The 15,896-nt window shown below is 43.6% G+C and overlaps 1 protein-coding gene across 1 annotated transcript in view; it reads left to right on the top strand.

Annotated features, from left to right (window-relative positions):
* The first annotated feature begins 1,033 nt into the window (after positions 1-1,033).
* The window catches only part of LOC138947642 (chorion peroxidase-like), a 36,788-nt gene continuing 21,925 nt past the window's right edge, over positions 1,034-15,896 (top strand). The window contains exons 1-6 of the mRNA XM_070319152.1: positions 1,034-1,191; positions 1,824-1,942; positions 2,549-2,743; positions 2,979-3,036; positions 3,397-3,494; positions 5,381-5,482. Coding sequence (XP_070175253.1) covers positions 1,055-1,191; positions 1,824-1,942; positions 2,549-2,743; positions 2,979-3,036; positions 3,397-3,494; positions 5,381-5,482 — 709 coding nt within the window. The 5' untranslated portion in view covers positions 1,034-1,054. The remainder of the gene's footprint in view (positions 1,192-1,823; positions 1,943-2,548; positions 2,744-2,978; positions 3,037-3,396; positions 3,495-5,380; positions 5,483-15,896) is intronic.

Genomic DNA, 15,896 nt, shown 5'->3' with positions numbered 1-15,896 from the left:
TCACGTACAATCAAAAGTTAAAAAAATAGGCTTAATGCCAAATTAAAAAACACTCTTTGTGGATAAATATGCACTCCAAGATATGTTTTTCAAATTTGATATGTTTTCCTAAAATAGTTTTCTCTGGAGCACTACTAATACAACTCTAGCATGCACGTACAGATTCTTACAAAATGGGGGTAAAGTTACAATACACAGGTTATTTCGACTGTTGCAGAGTAAAAACATACCAAATGCATATCGTAATATTCACGGTACATCACACAATGCTCAGGTGCTTTATATGTGAAGCTTGGTAGTCCGTGCTCGTAGAAAACACTAAAGTTATATGCCTTATGACCGGAAAACGCAAAATTCTGACGCCACCATGGATGATGTAATGCCCCATAAAACACAAACAAAGTTGAGCTCCACGACTCTTATTACTTTATCGTTATCTTCAAGGGGTGTACTTTCGAAAAATAAATAGTTTTCGTTATTTAATCGAATATAAAACGGTGAAAACTACTTAGATGAACGGCAACCAGGTGGAAAAAAGACCGCCTGGAGATACCCACAGTTACCCCACATTCCTTCAATTTTCTACAATCGCCACGTTAGAATCATATTTAAAATGTCAAATTCTGATGCAGCAAAGAAAGGGCTAACTTTGTATCATAAAGCAAAACTGTGCATATTCTGTCGGGGTAACTCCTTAACGGAGCGTCTTTTGGGGGTATAATTGCAGGACTAGTAGGGGTCAACCCATGTTTCCCAACCTCGAAGAAGGCATTATGTGCTTGTGCGAACCTGACATGTCTTGGTGCTGGTGTTGGTGCTGGTGTTGGTGCTGGAGCTTTTAGAGAGAGAGAGAGAGAGAGAGAGACGGACAGACAGACAGACAGGCAGGCAGACAGACAGACAGACAGACAGACAGAGAGAGAGAGAGAGAGAGAGAGAGAGAGAGAGAGAGAGAACACACACACACACACACACACACACACACACACACACACACACACACACACACACATCGTTTAAATCGTGTGTGTAAGTGACATCGAATCCACCGTTGATGTGTGGTACAACCTTGCCTACAGAACAATTGGCGATGAGCTCAGCGGAGACTGACGGATGTCCGGAAACTGACGGTACAACTTCTCTTGAAGATGCTGCTGAAGAACTGATGAAATACCGCAAGACGATGCAAATGTGAGTCGCTGGTGTCCATGTCTATGTCTATGATATACGCTCATCTACAAAGTGATACCTTACATATCCAAGGCAACCCGTTTAAACACTGTCTTGTATCGAACCAATGAACTAACAAACAAACAAACAAACAAACAAACAAACATTAAAATAGGACTGCGTTCTACTTAAAACGAACTCCTCACAGTCATGCTCTAGTTGTAGTATTTACGGCTGATCAAAATGCTTTCAAGCACTCGATGAACTGCCGACGACAGTTGCAAATGAAGAGCACGTTTCCATTGTGATTACTATAGATTGGAAAACGCATTTGGAAGATGAAAGCATGACGCAGCAGGTGCAATGCGAACACTGACCAGATAATGTGATGTTACTGTGCGACTGACAAGCAGATTTTGAAACCCGATATGCAGGAAACAAGGCAACAGATTTTAGTCCGGGATAAACTGTAATGCCTGTAACCTCGACCCATGTCGTTCTTTTACGAGTTTGGTTTTAATGAAAAGTGTGACATTCTTGATTTCCTCAGTCGTTCAGAACATACCAGAAGTCCGCTAACTACTCAATAGATGGTAAGTGCATTAATCTGAATTGACCTGCCATATCACACATTTCGTATTACTGTCGCACAGAGCATGCCACAAGTCACGTTACTACAGAATAGACGGCAAGTGCAACAACCTGAAGAACACCCGCTGGGGAGCCGCTTATGAACCGTACGTCAGGGAGCTGCCCGACCAGTACGCTGATGGTGAGTGTTGCCTACCGAGAACAAACGAAGACTGTATATTTCATAACATTGTCTAACTGCTGTAAGTATTAACCATGTTTATCTCATTTTGAATGAATGAGTACTCGAACCGCATTAGCCGATAGGTTCATACACCGCTACAACACTAAGAGTCGGGTGTCTTTTTCATCTACATTTTTTTGTCGTCGTCAACACAGAATTCCTAAATGCTCAATCGAAATCATTTCCTCTTGTCCGTGTTACTCCCACACCCAGCACAGCCTGGGGACAGGGTCAGCAAGGGGGAGGTTTTACTATGCAAAGCTACTTGCACACGATCCTTTATTTTCCGCGCCCGCTTTAGGAGTAGAACTGTTTTATCATAACGGACTCTTTGCGAACACGTGTCACGCAAAAACGATCCCACTGTCCTTAATTGAGATATGACTTCGCGAAGACATCGAGAAGTCTTTTTAACAAAAATTCAGTGCCAAAGCATCGTGCGGCGAGCTTCGCGAAGTCGACTATGCCAAATTAAAATCAGGCTTTAGGCAAGCTTTCCGCGCGAAGTGTAGGCGTGGAACTGTTTCTGAAAACACGTAAACACTGAAGGACTGACTGTTTTAGGCCTAACGATCCCACGGCTGTACGCCACTGGGACCTCGGACCGCGCTCTGCCCTCTGCCAGGAAGGTGTCCACCACGTGCTTCCCGTCCGTGGCCGAGGAGGACGAGGGGGACCTGGACCCACTCTACAACCAGAACGTCATGCAGTTCGGACAGTACTTCTCGCACGACCTGGGGCTCACTCCCGTCATGAAAGGTCAGTTCCAATCCTCTTAACATTTATTATATCTAGTGGCGAATAAAATGTATAATCTATTTTAATTTTTTTTGGGGGGGCATTAATGATACCTAAATATAATAAAAATGTAAACCCATAGTAATCATTTTATGTCTGTTCAAAGAAAAGGGCATTTCATTCTATGTCACATCCTCTCATTTCCATAATGCTCGAGTTACTCCATTCCTTTTCCTACACAATGGTTTATGTGCAGGTTTTAACTGCTGCAGGTCGTTGGATGCAGATGGCTTCCATCCGGACACCTTTCATGGGTAAGATATGCAGTTTCCTCAAACGGTTGCTCTGGAGTTCGGGCAGACGGCACATGCACGCTCGTTTACACACGTGCGTACGCATGGTAACGCACGATGACCCACAGGAACGCACACACACACACACACACAAACACACAAACACACACACACACTCATACACACACGCACGCACGCATGCACACACACACACGCAAACACACACACACACACACACACACACACACACACACACACACACACATACACACACACACAACCAAGGACAGGTGTTTTGACTGCAAGAAAATGATGTTGAGGTAGACAAATTTACATATTACCATTACGCACTACATCTTTGTGATCTTGGTGTTGCCGCAGACGCCCGTGTTTCCCTATCCTGATTCCGAAGGGGGATCGTCACTTCAACCAATCCTGCATGGTCTTCAACCGCTCCATCTACGAGAAGGATGAATTAGGTATGCACAATTCATGGGCGTCATTGTGTAGCAGCAGAATTACATTCATTAGAAGTGATCAACAAAAATTACCTGCAATCGACGCGCGGTGATACAAGCCGCATCTATTGTGCTTTTCACAAAAGCCGATGTTACTAAAAATAGAATGGGTAATTCGGGGTAATCGTTCACTTGCAGTACGCCATTATTATGAAACTCTTTGCTTAAATAGATTTTGCATGCACCACTCAAAAGCTTTGTAATTAAGAAAAAGGAATAAAATACAAGAAGAAAGAGTTCAGAAAAGAAAGAAAAAGTTGAAAGATTGAAAAACCGTCTGAAAAAAGGTTAAGCTTGTTGGGAGTTCGAAAGCTAATCACCGAAAGGCGTTGACGCCATTTCACAAAAGGATTTCCCTACCCAGAATTCCAAACGGTGTGGAGATTTGGAAAATTTCTGTTTGTACGATGACGCCCTTTGGGCGGTTTATTGTATAAAGGGAAGCGAGCGGTTAAAAACGGGCCTCGACAGAGACAATGAAATGATTTTTGGAGGAAAGAGTGATAATTGTGGTCCCCAAAAAGTGAGAATAAGCGACAAGGAAGTTGAACTTGTGGAAACCTTCAAATATCTTGGGGTTTCAATTGACAATAAGCTGACTTTTAGCGATCATGTTCATGCTGTTTATAAGAAAGCTCAGCAGCGACTTTTTCTTCTCAGGAAGCTTAAATATTTTAATGTCAATCAAAGTGTTATGGAACTTGTGTATCGCAGTTTGATTGAAAGCATACTGACTTTTAACATTGTGACATGGTATGGTACCACAAATGTTAAAAACAAAGCTAAACTCCACCGCATTGTTGCGACGGCTAGCAAGCTTGTTGGGCAACCCCAACGACAGCTGACCAGTCTCTACGAAGCTGCCATTAAGCGGAAAGCTCTCAAAATTGTCCGTGATCCGATCCATCCTCTCAACCCCTGTTTCGAAATTCTCCCTTCAGGTAAACGTTATAAGGTCCCTTTGGCACGCAAAAACCAGTTTAAAAAGTCATTCCTGCCTTCTGCAGTCACCATTTTAAATTCTTCTCGCATCACGTAGAGGCTGGTCGGCTGGGAAAAAACAAACAATGTGTACATGTGAAGGTGTGTGTGAAATATTTGTAATGTGATTACTCTGCTGTGAAACCCAACTCCTGTGATATGAGAGGGTAAATTCACATAGTGCAATATCATATTTGATTGTATCCCTTTTATGTTTATGTTTTATGTGTGTCGTCCTATACAATTGTTGTTATAAACGTTTACAGGCAGGCAGGGTGTGCCGAAGAAAAATTTCGATTTTTATGTAATATTTTAATGGACAATAAAGTGCTGTTATTGTTATTGTTATTATGAAGGGGGATACACCTCTGGTTGCAAAGTTAGGGATACGAATACGTGTTGCTAACATCTTGCTGCAATACAACTTTCAAAGGGTTTCGTCGTTTTTTGCGAAGAGCGCTGTGAAGAAAAAGCTAACCCCAAACGAACAACAAAATAGAATTTTGAATAATTATGAATAAGTAACCTAAATTGCGACATGTGACCATCCATGGTGGGTAGTTGTCAAGACTTTTTTCTTGGAGATGGAGAAACTGCCTGTAGACGATTCTCAACAGTAATGTTTCCAACATGACAAGTGTGGTGAATTACAATGGCCAATGTCAACTTTTTGTACTGCTTTAATAAACGACTCCATCTTGTAAATGACGTGTAGAATTCTAACCGCTTATTTGGAGAGAGAACTTTGATACCTACTTTATAGGCTTTAAGTTTTCAACCGCGCGACCTTCGAAGTGAACACTGTATGGCCAGTGTACAAAATGAGGTGTCATTGAATTAAAAAAACCGATTTTCACGTTTTACAGGTGTGGCCCAACAGCTGAACGCAGACACACACTTCATTGACCAGTCGACAGTGTACGGGTCCACCTACAAGTCGAGTCACTCAATCCGCACGTTCAAACACGGTCAGTGATTGTATTGACCGCTAGTAGTGTGTGTCCTCCAGGCCAGACAAAATAATGCATCTATATATATATACGACTTGTGTCTGTGTGTCTGTGTGTTTGTGTATTTGTGTATTCGCCATGCACGGCCAAAGTTCTCGATGGATCTGCTTCAAATTTGGTGGGCTTATTCAGAGAGACCCCGGACACAACCTCATCGATGAGATATTTCAACACGTGCTCTCAGCGCGCAGCGCTGAACCGATTTTGGTTCCACCTCAGCTATTTTGGTTCCACCTCAGCTACCCGGGCCCCCATACCGACACACCACACCGACATCACAACGCCAAAGTTCTCGGTGGATCTTTTTCAAATTTGGACACCGTATTCAGCTACACCCCGGACACAATATCATCGATGAGATATTTCAACACGTGCTCTCAGCGCGCAGCGCTGAACTGATTTTGGTTTTTGTGTTCATTTCACCATTATAAGTAACTCTTCCTTATCTTCTCCAGTGTTTGGCGTTTATCTCCCTTCCTTCGTGTGGCTTTCCCGTTCAGTTGTAAGTTACTACTATTTTTAGAATGTCACTGCGCTGTCCACTGCGCTGTCCACAACGCTTCCCTTGCACCCGTAAGTTGTTCTTACTGTCAAAGTGAAAAGGTCGAATCAATTTATAGCCACGCGAAAAATACACTCTCACCTATCTCTATATATTTATAGATACAGATATGCATATATATATACGGCTTCTCTGTGTGTGTGTGTGTTTGTGTGTGTGTGTGGGCAAAAACCTGTGTATTGTAGAGTTCTGTTTGTGATGTGGTCTAGCGGCTTTTGTCTGTCTGTATGTACTGGCATGTGAGAAGCCACAGCAGATAATATAGGGCTAAGAAATAAGCTCTAAAATTCTCAATCCCGTTTGACAGGACTTCGCCTTCAAAGGTGATTGTGGTGAACCGCCACGCTGTCTGTCTCTGTCTCGCGCCGTTCACCCCAAATTCCCGTTTCTGAGTAACTATTTTTAGAATGTCACTACGCTGTCCAGAACGCTTCCCTTGCACCCGTAAGTTGTTCTTACTGTCAAAGTGAAAAGGTCGAATCAATTTATAGCCACGCGAAAAATACACTCTCACCTATCTCTATATATTTATAGATATAGATATACATATATATATATATACGGCTTCTCTGTGTGTGTGTTTGTGTGTGTGTGTGTGGGCAAAAACCTGTGGATTGTAGAGTTCTGTTTGTGATGGGGTCTAGCGGCTTTTGTCTGTCTGTATGTTCTGGCATTTGAGAAGCCACAACAGATAATATAGGGCTAAGAAATAAACTCTAAAATTCTCAATCCCGTTTGACAGGACTTCGCCTGCAGAGGTGATTGTGATGAACCGCCACGCTGTCTGTCTCTGTCTCGCGATTCACCCCGGCGAAGCCGGGTATTCCTCTAGTTGGAGATATTTCTCTTTGTTTTATGCATGTAGTATGGATTGAGCTTTAGGTTTTGATTATGCCTCATTCTAACCACGTCGCTTGATAACTTGTGTCAGTTAAATAGGTACTTACCTACTTACTGCCCGTTATGCCGGTTGGCATGTAGGGCAGCAAAAAAAGGACCTCCACTCCTGTTTATTCGGGGCGAGACTCTGGGTGGTATCCCATGTTTGGTTCAGGGCCTTCAGTTCTCCTTCCACTGTGAGAGAGAGAGAGAAAATGTAAGTTTTACGCCCTCACGGCAAAGCCATTAGGGGCATGTTACACGGGAAAACCTGGCTTTGTATGAAAATAAAAAATAAAAATGCAGGGGGGGGGGGGGGGGGATCCTTCCACTGTTCGTCACCAGGTGTTATTTGGTCTGCCGCTTTTGCGCGTACCCTCTGGTGTCCAGTGAAGGGCAGTCCTGGGCCCGTATTCTTGAAAAGTCTGCAAAATTGTGTCCGTCAAAGTCAAACTGTCGTGTAACTACTGCCCGGTATTTGTTTATATCGCCCGGTAATTATTTATTTTCCCCTGGTATTCATTCATGTAAGGTCTGGTAGAAGGTCGGCAGCTACCAGTGTTGGTTATTTTTAGAATAGGAAATTCCTCATGCTTGCTCTTCTCTGCGCATGCGTTACCGGCGTTTCCGCCGGCGTGTCAGTTTCAAAGTCAATAGCAACAACCATACAAACTAAATGAAATAAAAACAAGGGGGGAATTTAAAAAACAAATTTTTAACCTCAGTTGCATGGTTGCTGCTACCGTTATTTTTTTCCTTCTCCCGGGAGCATCCTTCTTTATTGGTTTTTATTTATTCTCAATCAAATGTTTACATTTTTAATTTAACAAACTTTATCATGTTAACCAAAGATTTAAAAAAACTAATTCCTGCCTAAAATTAATGTTAAAAATCAATTTTGATATTCTTTACAACGTACTCTCTTGCACATGAAGAAAATAAACAAAAATAAACAAATGACAAAGAGTAAAAAAATAATAATGGCCAGATGGTGATTTGACCTCGACTCAATCACATATCAGGCAAACGCGATTACCGTTCGGCCACGATATCAGTTTACAAATTCTCGACACTGTAATGCATTAACTTGAAGAAGACGCTTGCACGCTTTCGCCACAAAACTGGTATGATCGAGCATCGGTTGAAATCTTTCGCGAGCAATATCTGGTATTTGTCCGCAATGCATTGGTGCTTAAATGACACCATTGTGTGACCATGAGGGACATAAACCTACAAACAATATTTGGACAAGATTTATTCAGAATTGACGGTTTGAATAACGTATGAAAAGAGTGACATGGACAGTTTTGGTGAAGTTACCTGACAGGTAGCGACTTTAGAGGAGGGGGAGGGGTCCTCTAACTTTACAGCTCGGTGACACCCCGGTAAGGCCTTATCGGGGTTTCATAAATAACAGTTGGTTTAAGCGTGTTTTATTCAATTTCTCATACACACGTTTCAAACAATAACAACATTAAGAACGTTAACAAGCAGATTGCTTATGTACACGTTCTTGAAATGATAATCAATACACATTCCGATAGCAAATAACAGTTAGCAGACTTATCGAGCGGAAGTGGTTCTACAGGCCAGTATATGAGTGCCAGCTTTTTCAAGAATACGGGCCCAGGTGGTGCTATCCTGCTATCTTCACATGACATGCCCAATCTATTTCCATCGCCTTCTCATGACGATGGTCTCCATGCACTCTTGGTTGCACTGGGCAAGTAGCTGTTGGGTGGAGATGGTGTTATAGGCCAGAAGATCCGCAGGATTTTCCGGAGGTTCTTTGTGTGAAAGATTGACAGCTTGCATGGTCAAGTCACTTTCTGTCATCCTCCAGCATTCTGAGCCATAGAGTAATGTGGAGAGGACACAGCTCGGGTGGTAGTGCTGTACTGGGAGGATCTCCATATGTTACTCAGCATTCTGAAGGTGTTTCTGGCCTTGCTGAGACGGCTCTTGGTGTCCTTACCTGTCCCTCCATCGTGTCTACTGTGTTGCCAAGGTACACGAAGGCCTCAGTTGTGGGCAGGTCTGTCCGTCTACTTGGAGAGCTTTGGAGTTTTCAGAGTCATCGCCTCTGTTTTCTTGTGGCTGATCTTCAGGCCTACTTGCTGAGCAAAGGTGCTGAGACGGGTCGTCTTGTCTTGCATATGCTGGTGAGTGTGGGAGAGTAGTGCGAGGTCGTCTGCGTCTAGGTCTTCCAGTGTGGAGAAGAGTTCATCTAATGCCCCTCGGTTGGTCTTCTGTTGTTCGCTGCACGACCCGGTCGACGACCAGTAGAGCTGACATCCTGTACCCGTGCCTCACTCCTGTCTTCCCATCGAAAGTCTGACCGTACGTTGTTTCCTACTTGGCATATGAAGTTGTTGTAAAAACTCTTGATCAGAAGGAAAGTTTGCTGTGGAATCCCATAGGCGCGAAGTATTCGCCAAAGGCTGTTCCTGTTAGTTCTGGTAGTCATAGCAAGTAAATCACAGTGTCTTGTAGACTGGCGTGTGATCTTCGTATTCGCCTTGGGGAATTACTTTACTTAGTTTATATTGTGCACACACATTGTGTGCCTATGTGTGTGTGTGTGTGTGTGTGTGTGTGTGTGTGTGTGTGTGTGTGTGTTTGTATCTGTGTGTGCGTTAGTGCGTGTGTTAGTGCGCGCGCGCGTGTGCATGTGTGTGTGTGTGTGTACGTGTTTGAGTGTGTGTGTGTGTGTGTGTGTGTGTGTGTGTGTGTGTGTGTGTGTGTGTGTGTGTACGGCGTTAAAGAGAAGACAGTGAGAGAAATGATAGGGGAATGGTGGGGGTGTTAGTCTCCATGTCTGTGGCTTGTTTCTTTGGTATCCGCTTTTGTGCAAGGTCTAACAATTTAGTTTCTGTTTGAGTGTGTGCGTTTTCAGAACATTCTTCACTTTACTGTGACAGTGGAAATAGACCGTCATGAAAAGCGAGACAGAATACAGAATGTAATGGGCCACGAGTTGCCGAAAAGGGACACAAAAATCAACAACAAGCCCCCATTAATTTTCCTCTGATTTTCAAGCAAGCAGAGTGGCGGCGGGGATAAGAGCGACAGTCTTCAAACACTGTCAACTCCCAAGTCGTAGGTTCAAATCCCACTCGGTTCAATATTTCTGTGTGTGTTTGTATGTCCGTAGCTGTGTCTCCCGATCGCAGCAAGACCGGTACCAACGTGATGTGGTTGTGTGTGTGTTCGTCTGTGTGTGTCACTACGTGTGTGTGCGTGGAGTGAAAATGGATCCACACCAGTGCCAGTGGTGGTGCCAGACCGGTGCCAGATCGAGTATGGTGGTGCCAGACTGAATGCTGTGGTACCAGAGTGAATGTTGTAGTGCCAGCGTGATCGAGTGTGCTGGTGCCAGAGTAGAGTGTTGTTGCCAGAGTAAGAGAGCCGGTGGCTCAAGAGTGAGTGTTTTGGTGCCAGAGTGAGTGTGCCAGACCGATGCCAGATTGAGTGTGGTGGTGACGGAGTGAGAGGTGTGTTGTCAGAATGAGTGCGGTGGTGCCAGAATGGGAGCGATGGTGCAAAGACCGGTGTCAGAGTGAGAGTGGTGGTGCGTCATAATGGTGGAGCCAAACCGGTGAGAATGGAAGTGCCAGAGTACTAGTTTTAGTACTGCTAGGCCGGTGCGAGATTAAGCAGCCTAGAGTATTGAAATGCGATTTTACTGCGTGCTGTTTTTATATTATTTATATTTTATAGTTACTTCTAGTGTGTGTGTGTGTGTGTGTGTGTGTGTGTGTGTGTGTGTGTGTGTGTGTGTGTGTGTGTGTGTGTGTGTGTGTGTGTGTGTGTGTGTGCAACGTGTACGTGTGTGTTTGTGTACGCGTGTGGTTTCCTAGATGAAAATATGCTTTGTTTAATCTAAAAATGTGCTCACAATTAAATAGTTTAATCAGGCACTACGTTTGCATGCTTTGCGGAGAGTGACAAGCTGGGCCCGTCTCAGTCTTCGGGTTTAGGCTAGCGAAGCTTTATTGGTACAGTCATAATTGCAGTCTCGGTGTTGGCTGGTGTTTTTTTTTAGTGGATACTGCAGATTGACTAAATGTTGTGGTATTGCGTGGTTACAAAGTAGACACGGCAGTTGAGGAACCTGGTGTAGCCATCTTTATTACCCAAAGTTCCAGTTACAAAGCGGGAGTTCTTTCCCTTGCGTCGTCTGCATGGTAGGCCGAAGTGGGCGTACTTCGACCTATCCAACACCTCCCTCTTTAGAATATTTTTAAACCAATTTTCTTAACACAAAATTATAAACTAAACAAACTTCAAACTTTTGTAAACTTCAACTTACAAACTTCATGCACCCCTCTCCCCTTTTCAAAATGAACATGTAAAAATAAAATGTTTGTTGCAATAATACGTATGAGGTCTCTCATTCATAATTGTCACTCTAAAGCATCAATCCTGGATGTCTTTTGGCGATTTCACCATCTAAAAAAATACACACGTGAAACTCTAATTAAAATTAATTGTTCACAGTTGGTGAGCCTTGAGGGCCTTTCTCTGACCAACGTGGGATCTTCACAATTTCTGCACAAATCACACATTCCTGCTAATTTGCCCAAATTGGTGAGCCGTAAGGGCCTTTCTCGGACCAATTTGGGATCTACACTTTGTTGCATGGGTGCACTGCATATGGTTTACAGATTAAAGTGATAAACGTAAAACATGTGACCAGTACTAGCCATGCAAAATGAACAAACACTCGGTTATAAATGAAAACACAAATCATGGCGTGTCATAATATGCTGTCAAGAGCCGTCGCGACAGCATGCATGATGCTGTGGCCAGGGCATCTGACATAGAGTGCACCATGCGACCGTTCTGGTTGTTTCACAGATTTAGTTTGTCTGGGGCTTTCACTGCTCTGCCACTGCGGGTTATCATGCCTGGTGTCGCCACAGTGGCGGGTGAGACTGGCAATGCTGGTGGAGTTGGTGTTGCTGGTTGACAGTTGTGATGTGGCGTTCACCTTGGCGTCGGCGGGGCTGCACCCGGAGTCGCTACGAGGTGTGACTGGTTGCGACGAAGGGTGCCTTTTTCAGTGCGGACGATGAAGGAGCGAGGACTGTTGTGTCGCTCGAGGATCTGCCCTGGTGTCTGCATGTCTTTGATGAAAACTGAATCCCCAGGGTTCAGGTTTGGCGGAGTTTTAACGGCATGCCTGGCATTGTAGTTGAGTCGCTGTTTTTCTTTGTAGTCTTCTTCCTTCTTTTTCCACAGCTCTTTGTTGAGGAGTGTTGGTTGGAGTGTGAATGGATGTACGGGTAGTCGCGTTAGGGTTTTCGGCCCATTAATATTTCAGAAAGGGCCAGGCCATTGTGAATCGGTGTGCTCCTGTACGTTAGTAGGGCCAGGTAATAATAATAATAATAAGAAGAACATTTATATAGCGCTAAATCAAAAACTTTCGTTAAAAAGGCTTGCTCTAAGCGCTTGACATCTAAACTAAAACGTCATTCACACTCTTTACAATGATGTACAAGAACTTCATGTCACACTCTTTCATTCAGTATAGCACCATTCACACAGTTGTTATTCTGTACAAGACAATAAGTTAGTCTAACATTTAGAATGTTCATAAGATGAAAACAAGAGAAAACCAGACTGATTAAAACAACTGCTTAGTGCTAACAAAGCATGAATCTTAATGATAACGTAATACATGTTTAACTGTTAAGACCATAAAAACAAGAGGCGAAGCCTTCAAGGCTCACGTAAGAAATCGACAAACAGTAACATAACACAAACTCACTCACTCCGTCACACATACACACACACACACACACACGCACACACACACACACACACACACACACACGCACACACAGTTAAAACTAACGCATCATATCAACTCCATGTATAATTTTCAAAAGAAGGCAAACAGATAGGTACCTGCCATGTGGGCACTTTTTCCACTGCTGTCCTCAGTCCTATACTTTTCATCAAGACTTGTCACCATGCCGAGTAGATCTAAATTCGGAAGTCTTCATGTGGCTGAGGCATATATCATAGCGTCGATCTTGTTGTAGGTTAACCTCCTTTCTGAAACAAATGGCAAAATGCGATTAGTTATGATGACTACAACCTACACAAATATAAACAGTGTTTTGAAACAGAATAGTCAGGTTATACAAGCCACTTTACCTATGCAGCATGGTGACCCTACAATATGCGAAACATGTCGACTGCAGCAGCCTGGTTCTTAAAATAATTCTGACGGTCAACACAGCCAGAAATGCCAACAAAGACAAGAAAGCTGTTGCAAGGTAAGCTTACCAAACGTTACATAGCGAATCATATGATAGTGCGTAAACAGCAAACAGTAGATCTACAATCAAAGAGAGGATCGAGTCTGGAATGAAACGCGATACAGATCTAGCATTCAAAAACTGTCTTTCACGTTCAAGGAAGGTGTTGCAAAGTACTTAAGACTTACTAAATTGTACAGACAAAACCATGACAGTGCATGTTTTGAATCTGAGGAAAAAATCGTGATCATTTTGACTTTGAGAACAGATTCATTCTGTTTCCTTATATCTGCATGTTCAAGTAAATGGTGGACAGTTTTTTTCGGGCAGAGTAAACTTAACTTGAGACTCTACTGCAAGTCTTGAAATTCACATAAATCGAACCACGAGCAAAGACATCCAAACATTACAGGCACTTTAGATCAACTCATTTCACTAGAGGTGACTGCCTAGCACTGTGTTTGACATCCGTGTCTGCTGAAATAAAAAGAAATTAAAACAAAACGGATTAACAGTAGGTGACACGTTATGAGAGTGGGAGACACTAGATCTGTCTCTGAACTTACCGGGATACGGCTGCAAGATCGACACTGACTGCCGCGCTTTCGACAGCTCTTCCTCGCGTGGACATTGGAAACACGCTGTGCAGATCAAATTGTAGGAAATCTCCCTTTGGTATCTTCTTTATTTACTTTTCTGGAGCTTAGAAACCGAACAACATGAAATCGTCTTCCCCGGCGAATCGGCGAGGTGAGAACTGGACCACAATCCTTCGCGCGACCCCTGACCTGATCTTGACACCTGACCTGCCGTCTGCATGCCAAACACGACACAAACCAGTCAACTGCTTGTACCCCTTCAAAACCCCCCACCACCCGTTTTCTTTGGATACACGCTTTAACTACACACATGCCGACACAATGTTGATCATTGCTTCAATAATTTGAAGATGGTGCTTGAAAATTAACCACGTGAAATGAGTATTTCGGTGTTTAGCCAAAAATGTTAAAGTTTCTACCACAGACATACACACATACATACATACGCACGCACGCACGCACGCACAGACAGACAGAGTTTACCATCGCATAGGCTACACTTACGTGAGCCAAAAACCTATATGCTAAAATAACTTCGAACGTTTAAGAACTTCTTATAAGATACACAGCACATCTAGATAAACACCAGAATGATAAAACAAAAGGCAACTCGTTAAAACTATTAAATGCATCAATGTCTAAAACACGAAAGACTCAAATATAAGATACACAATTCTCTAGAATTGTTTATTAAAACTGAAACCGACCTGCTCAAAGTAAACCATACCCACCCCCTCCCTACCCACCCCAACCCTCCTCCTACACTAAATACTAATTATTTCTACTCTCAACTTCCCAACTACACGTTATCCATAAAGTATGCACAGGAACATTTGTGTCAGCATTACTTGTGCATATCTAGCTTACAGCTAAGGGTTAAAGTTAAAGGACTACTGCAGTGAAAAATTATATTTATAATAATTTAAAACAAAAGACAAAAATAACAAGCTGAATAGAGATGGAACCGTTACAGAACAGGATGGCAAAATGTTGCGACTTTAGGAGTTGTGTTTCTGGAAGAGGTGAGTTTTGAGTGCTCGCTTTGGTACGGGTCGTCCGATTTTTTCAATAGGTTTTTGAGGGTCTGTACGGCTCTTTCAGCTTCACCGTTGCTCTGAGGGAATTTGGGAGAACTGGTAGTATGGGTGAAGCCGTAGTTCTCTGCGAACTTTTGAAATTCAAATGAGGAGAACTGCGGCCCATTGTCAGACATCACCACGTCGGGGATGCCGTGCGTGGCAAAGACGCTCTTGATGGCGTTGATGGTTGCGGCGCTGGACAACTGGTGGAGAGGGCGCATGTCAATCCATCTCGAGAGGTAGTCCACCACAATCAGGTAAGTTTTGCCTTTGAGTTCAAAAAGGTCCACGCCCAATCTTGACCAGGCCGGGTCTGTCAGGTATTGACGAAGGGAGTAGTGGTTCCTTCGCTGCTGGTCGCAGTTTGCTGCACGTTTGGCACTTTCTCACCATCTCTTCGATTTGTCCAGTTATGTTGGGCCACCAGACGGAAGTGCGCGCTAGAGCTTGGCATTTGGTGACCCCTTGGTGTCCCTCATGTAGACGATTGAGTGTGTCCAGGCGTAACTGTAGGGGAATGACGATGCGGTCATCGTAGAGCAGCAGGTGCTGTCTGTTTTTGAAGTACTGCTGCAGCAGTGGATTTTGTGGCATGTAGCCGGGCCATCCGTTCAGGCAGTGTTTTCTGGTTTCTGACAGTTCAGTGTCTGTCTCTTGGGCTTGTCTGATTTCGTCTAGTTTTTGTGCTGAAGCGGGCAGTATCTCAATTGTATGTCTGATGTAGGCAGTGACTTCGTTGATAAATTTAAGATCTGTCGTTTGAGGTTCTGACGCTGGCGCACGAGAGAGTGCGTCTGCCGTTGTTTGTTCTTTTCCTGCCACGTGTATCACTTTGGGATTGAAGCGCATCAGTCTCAGGCGGAAACGTTGTATAATTTTTGCGATCTATGTGGTGCTGAGAAGCGGAACGAGTGATTTGTGGTCTGTCTCGATCGTAAACTCAAGACCTAAGACGTACTCGTTGAGTCGGTCGCAGGCCCA

The sequence above is a fragment of the Littorina saxatilis genome, linkage group LG14, assembly GCF_037325665.1.
Source record: "Littorina saxatilis isolate snail1 linkage group LG14, US_GU_Lsax_2.0, whole genome shotgun sequence".
NCBI lineage: Eukaryota > Metazoa > Mollusca > Gastropoda > Littorinimorpha > Littorinidae > Littorina > Littorina saxatilis.
This window is presented reverse-complemented; position numbering and strand designations above follow the sequence as displayed.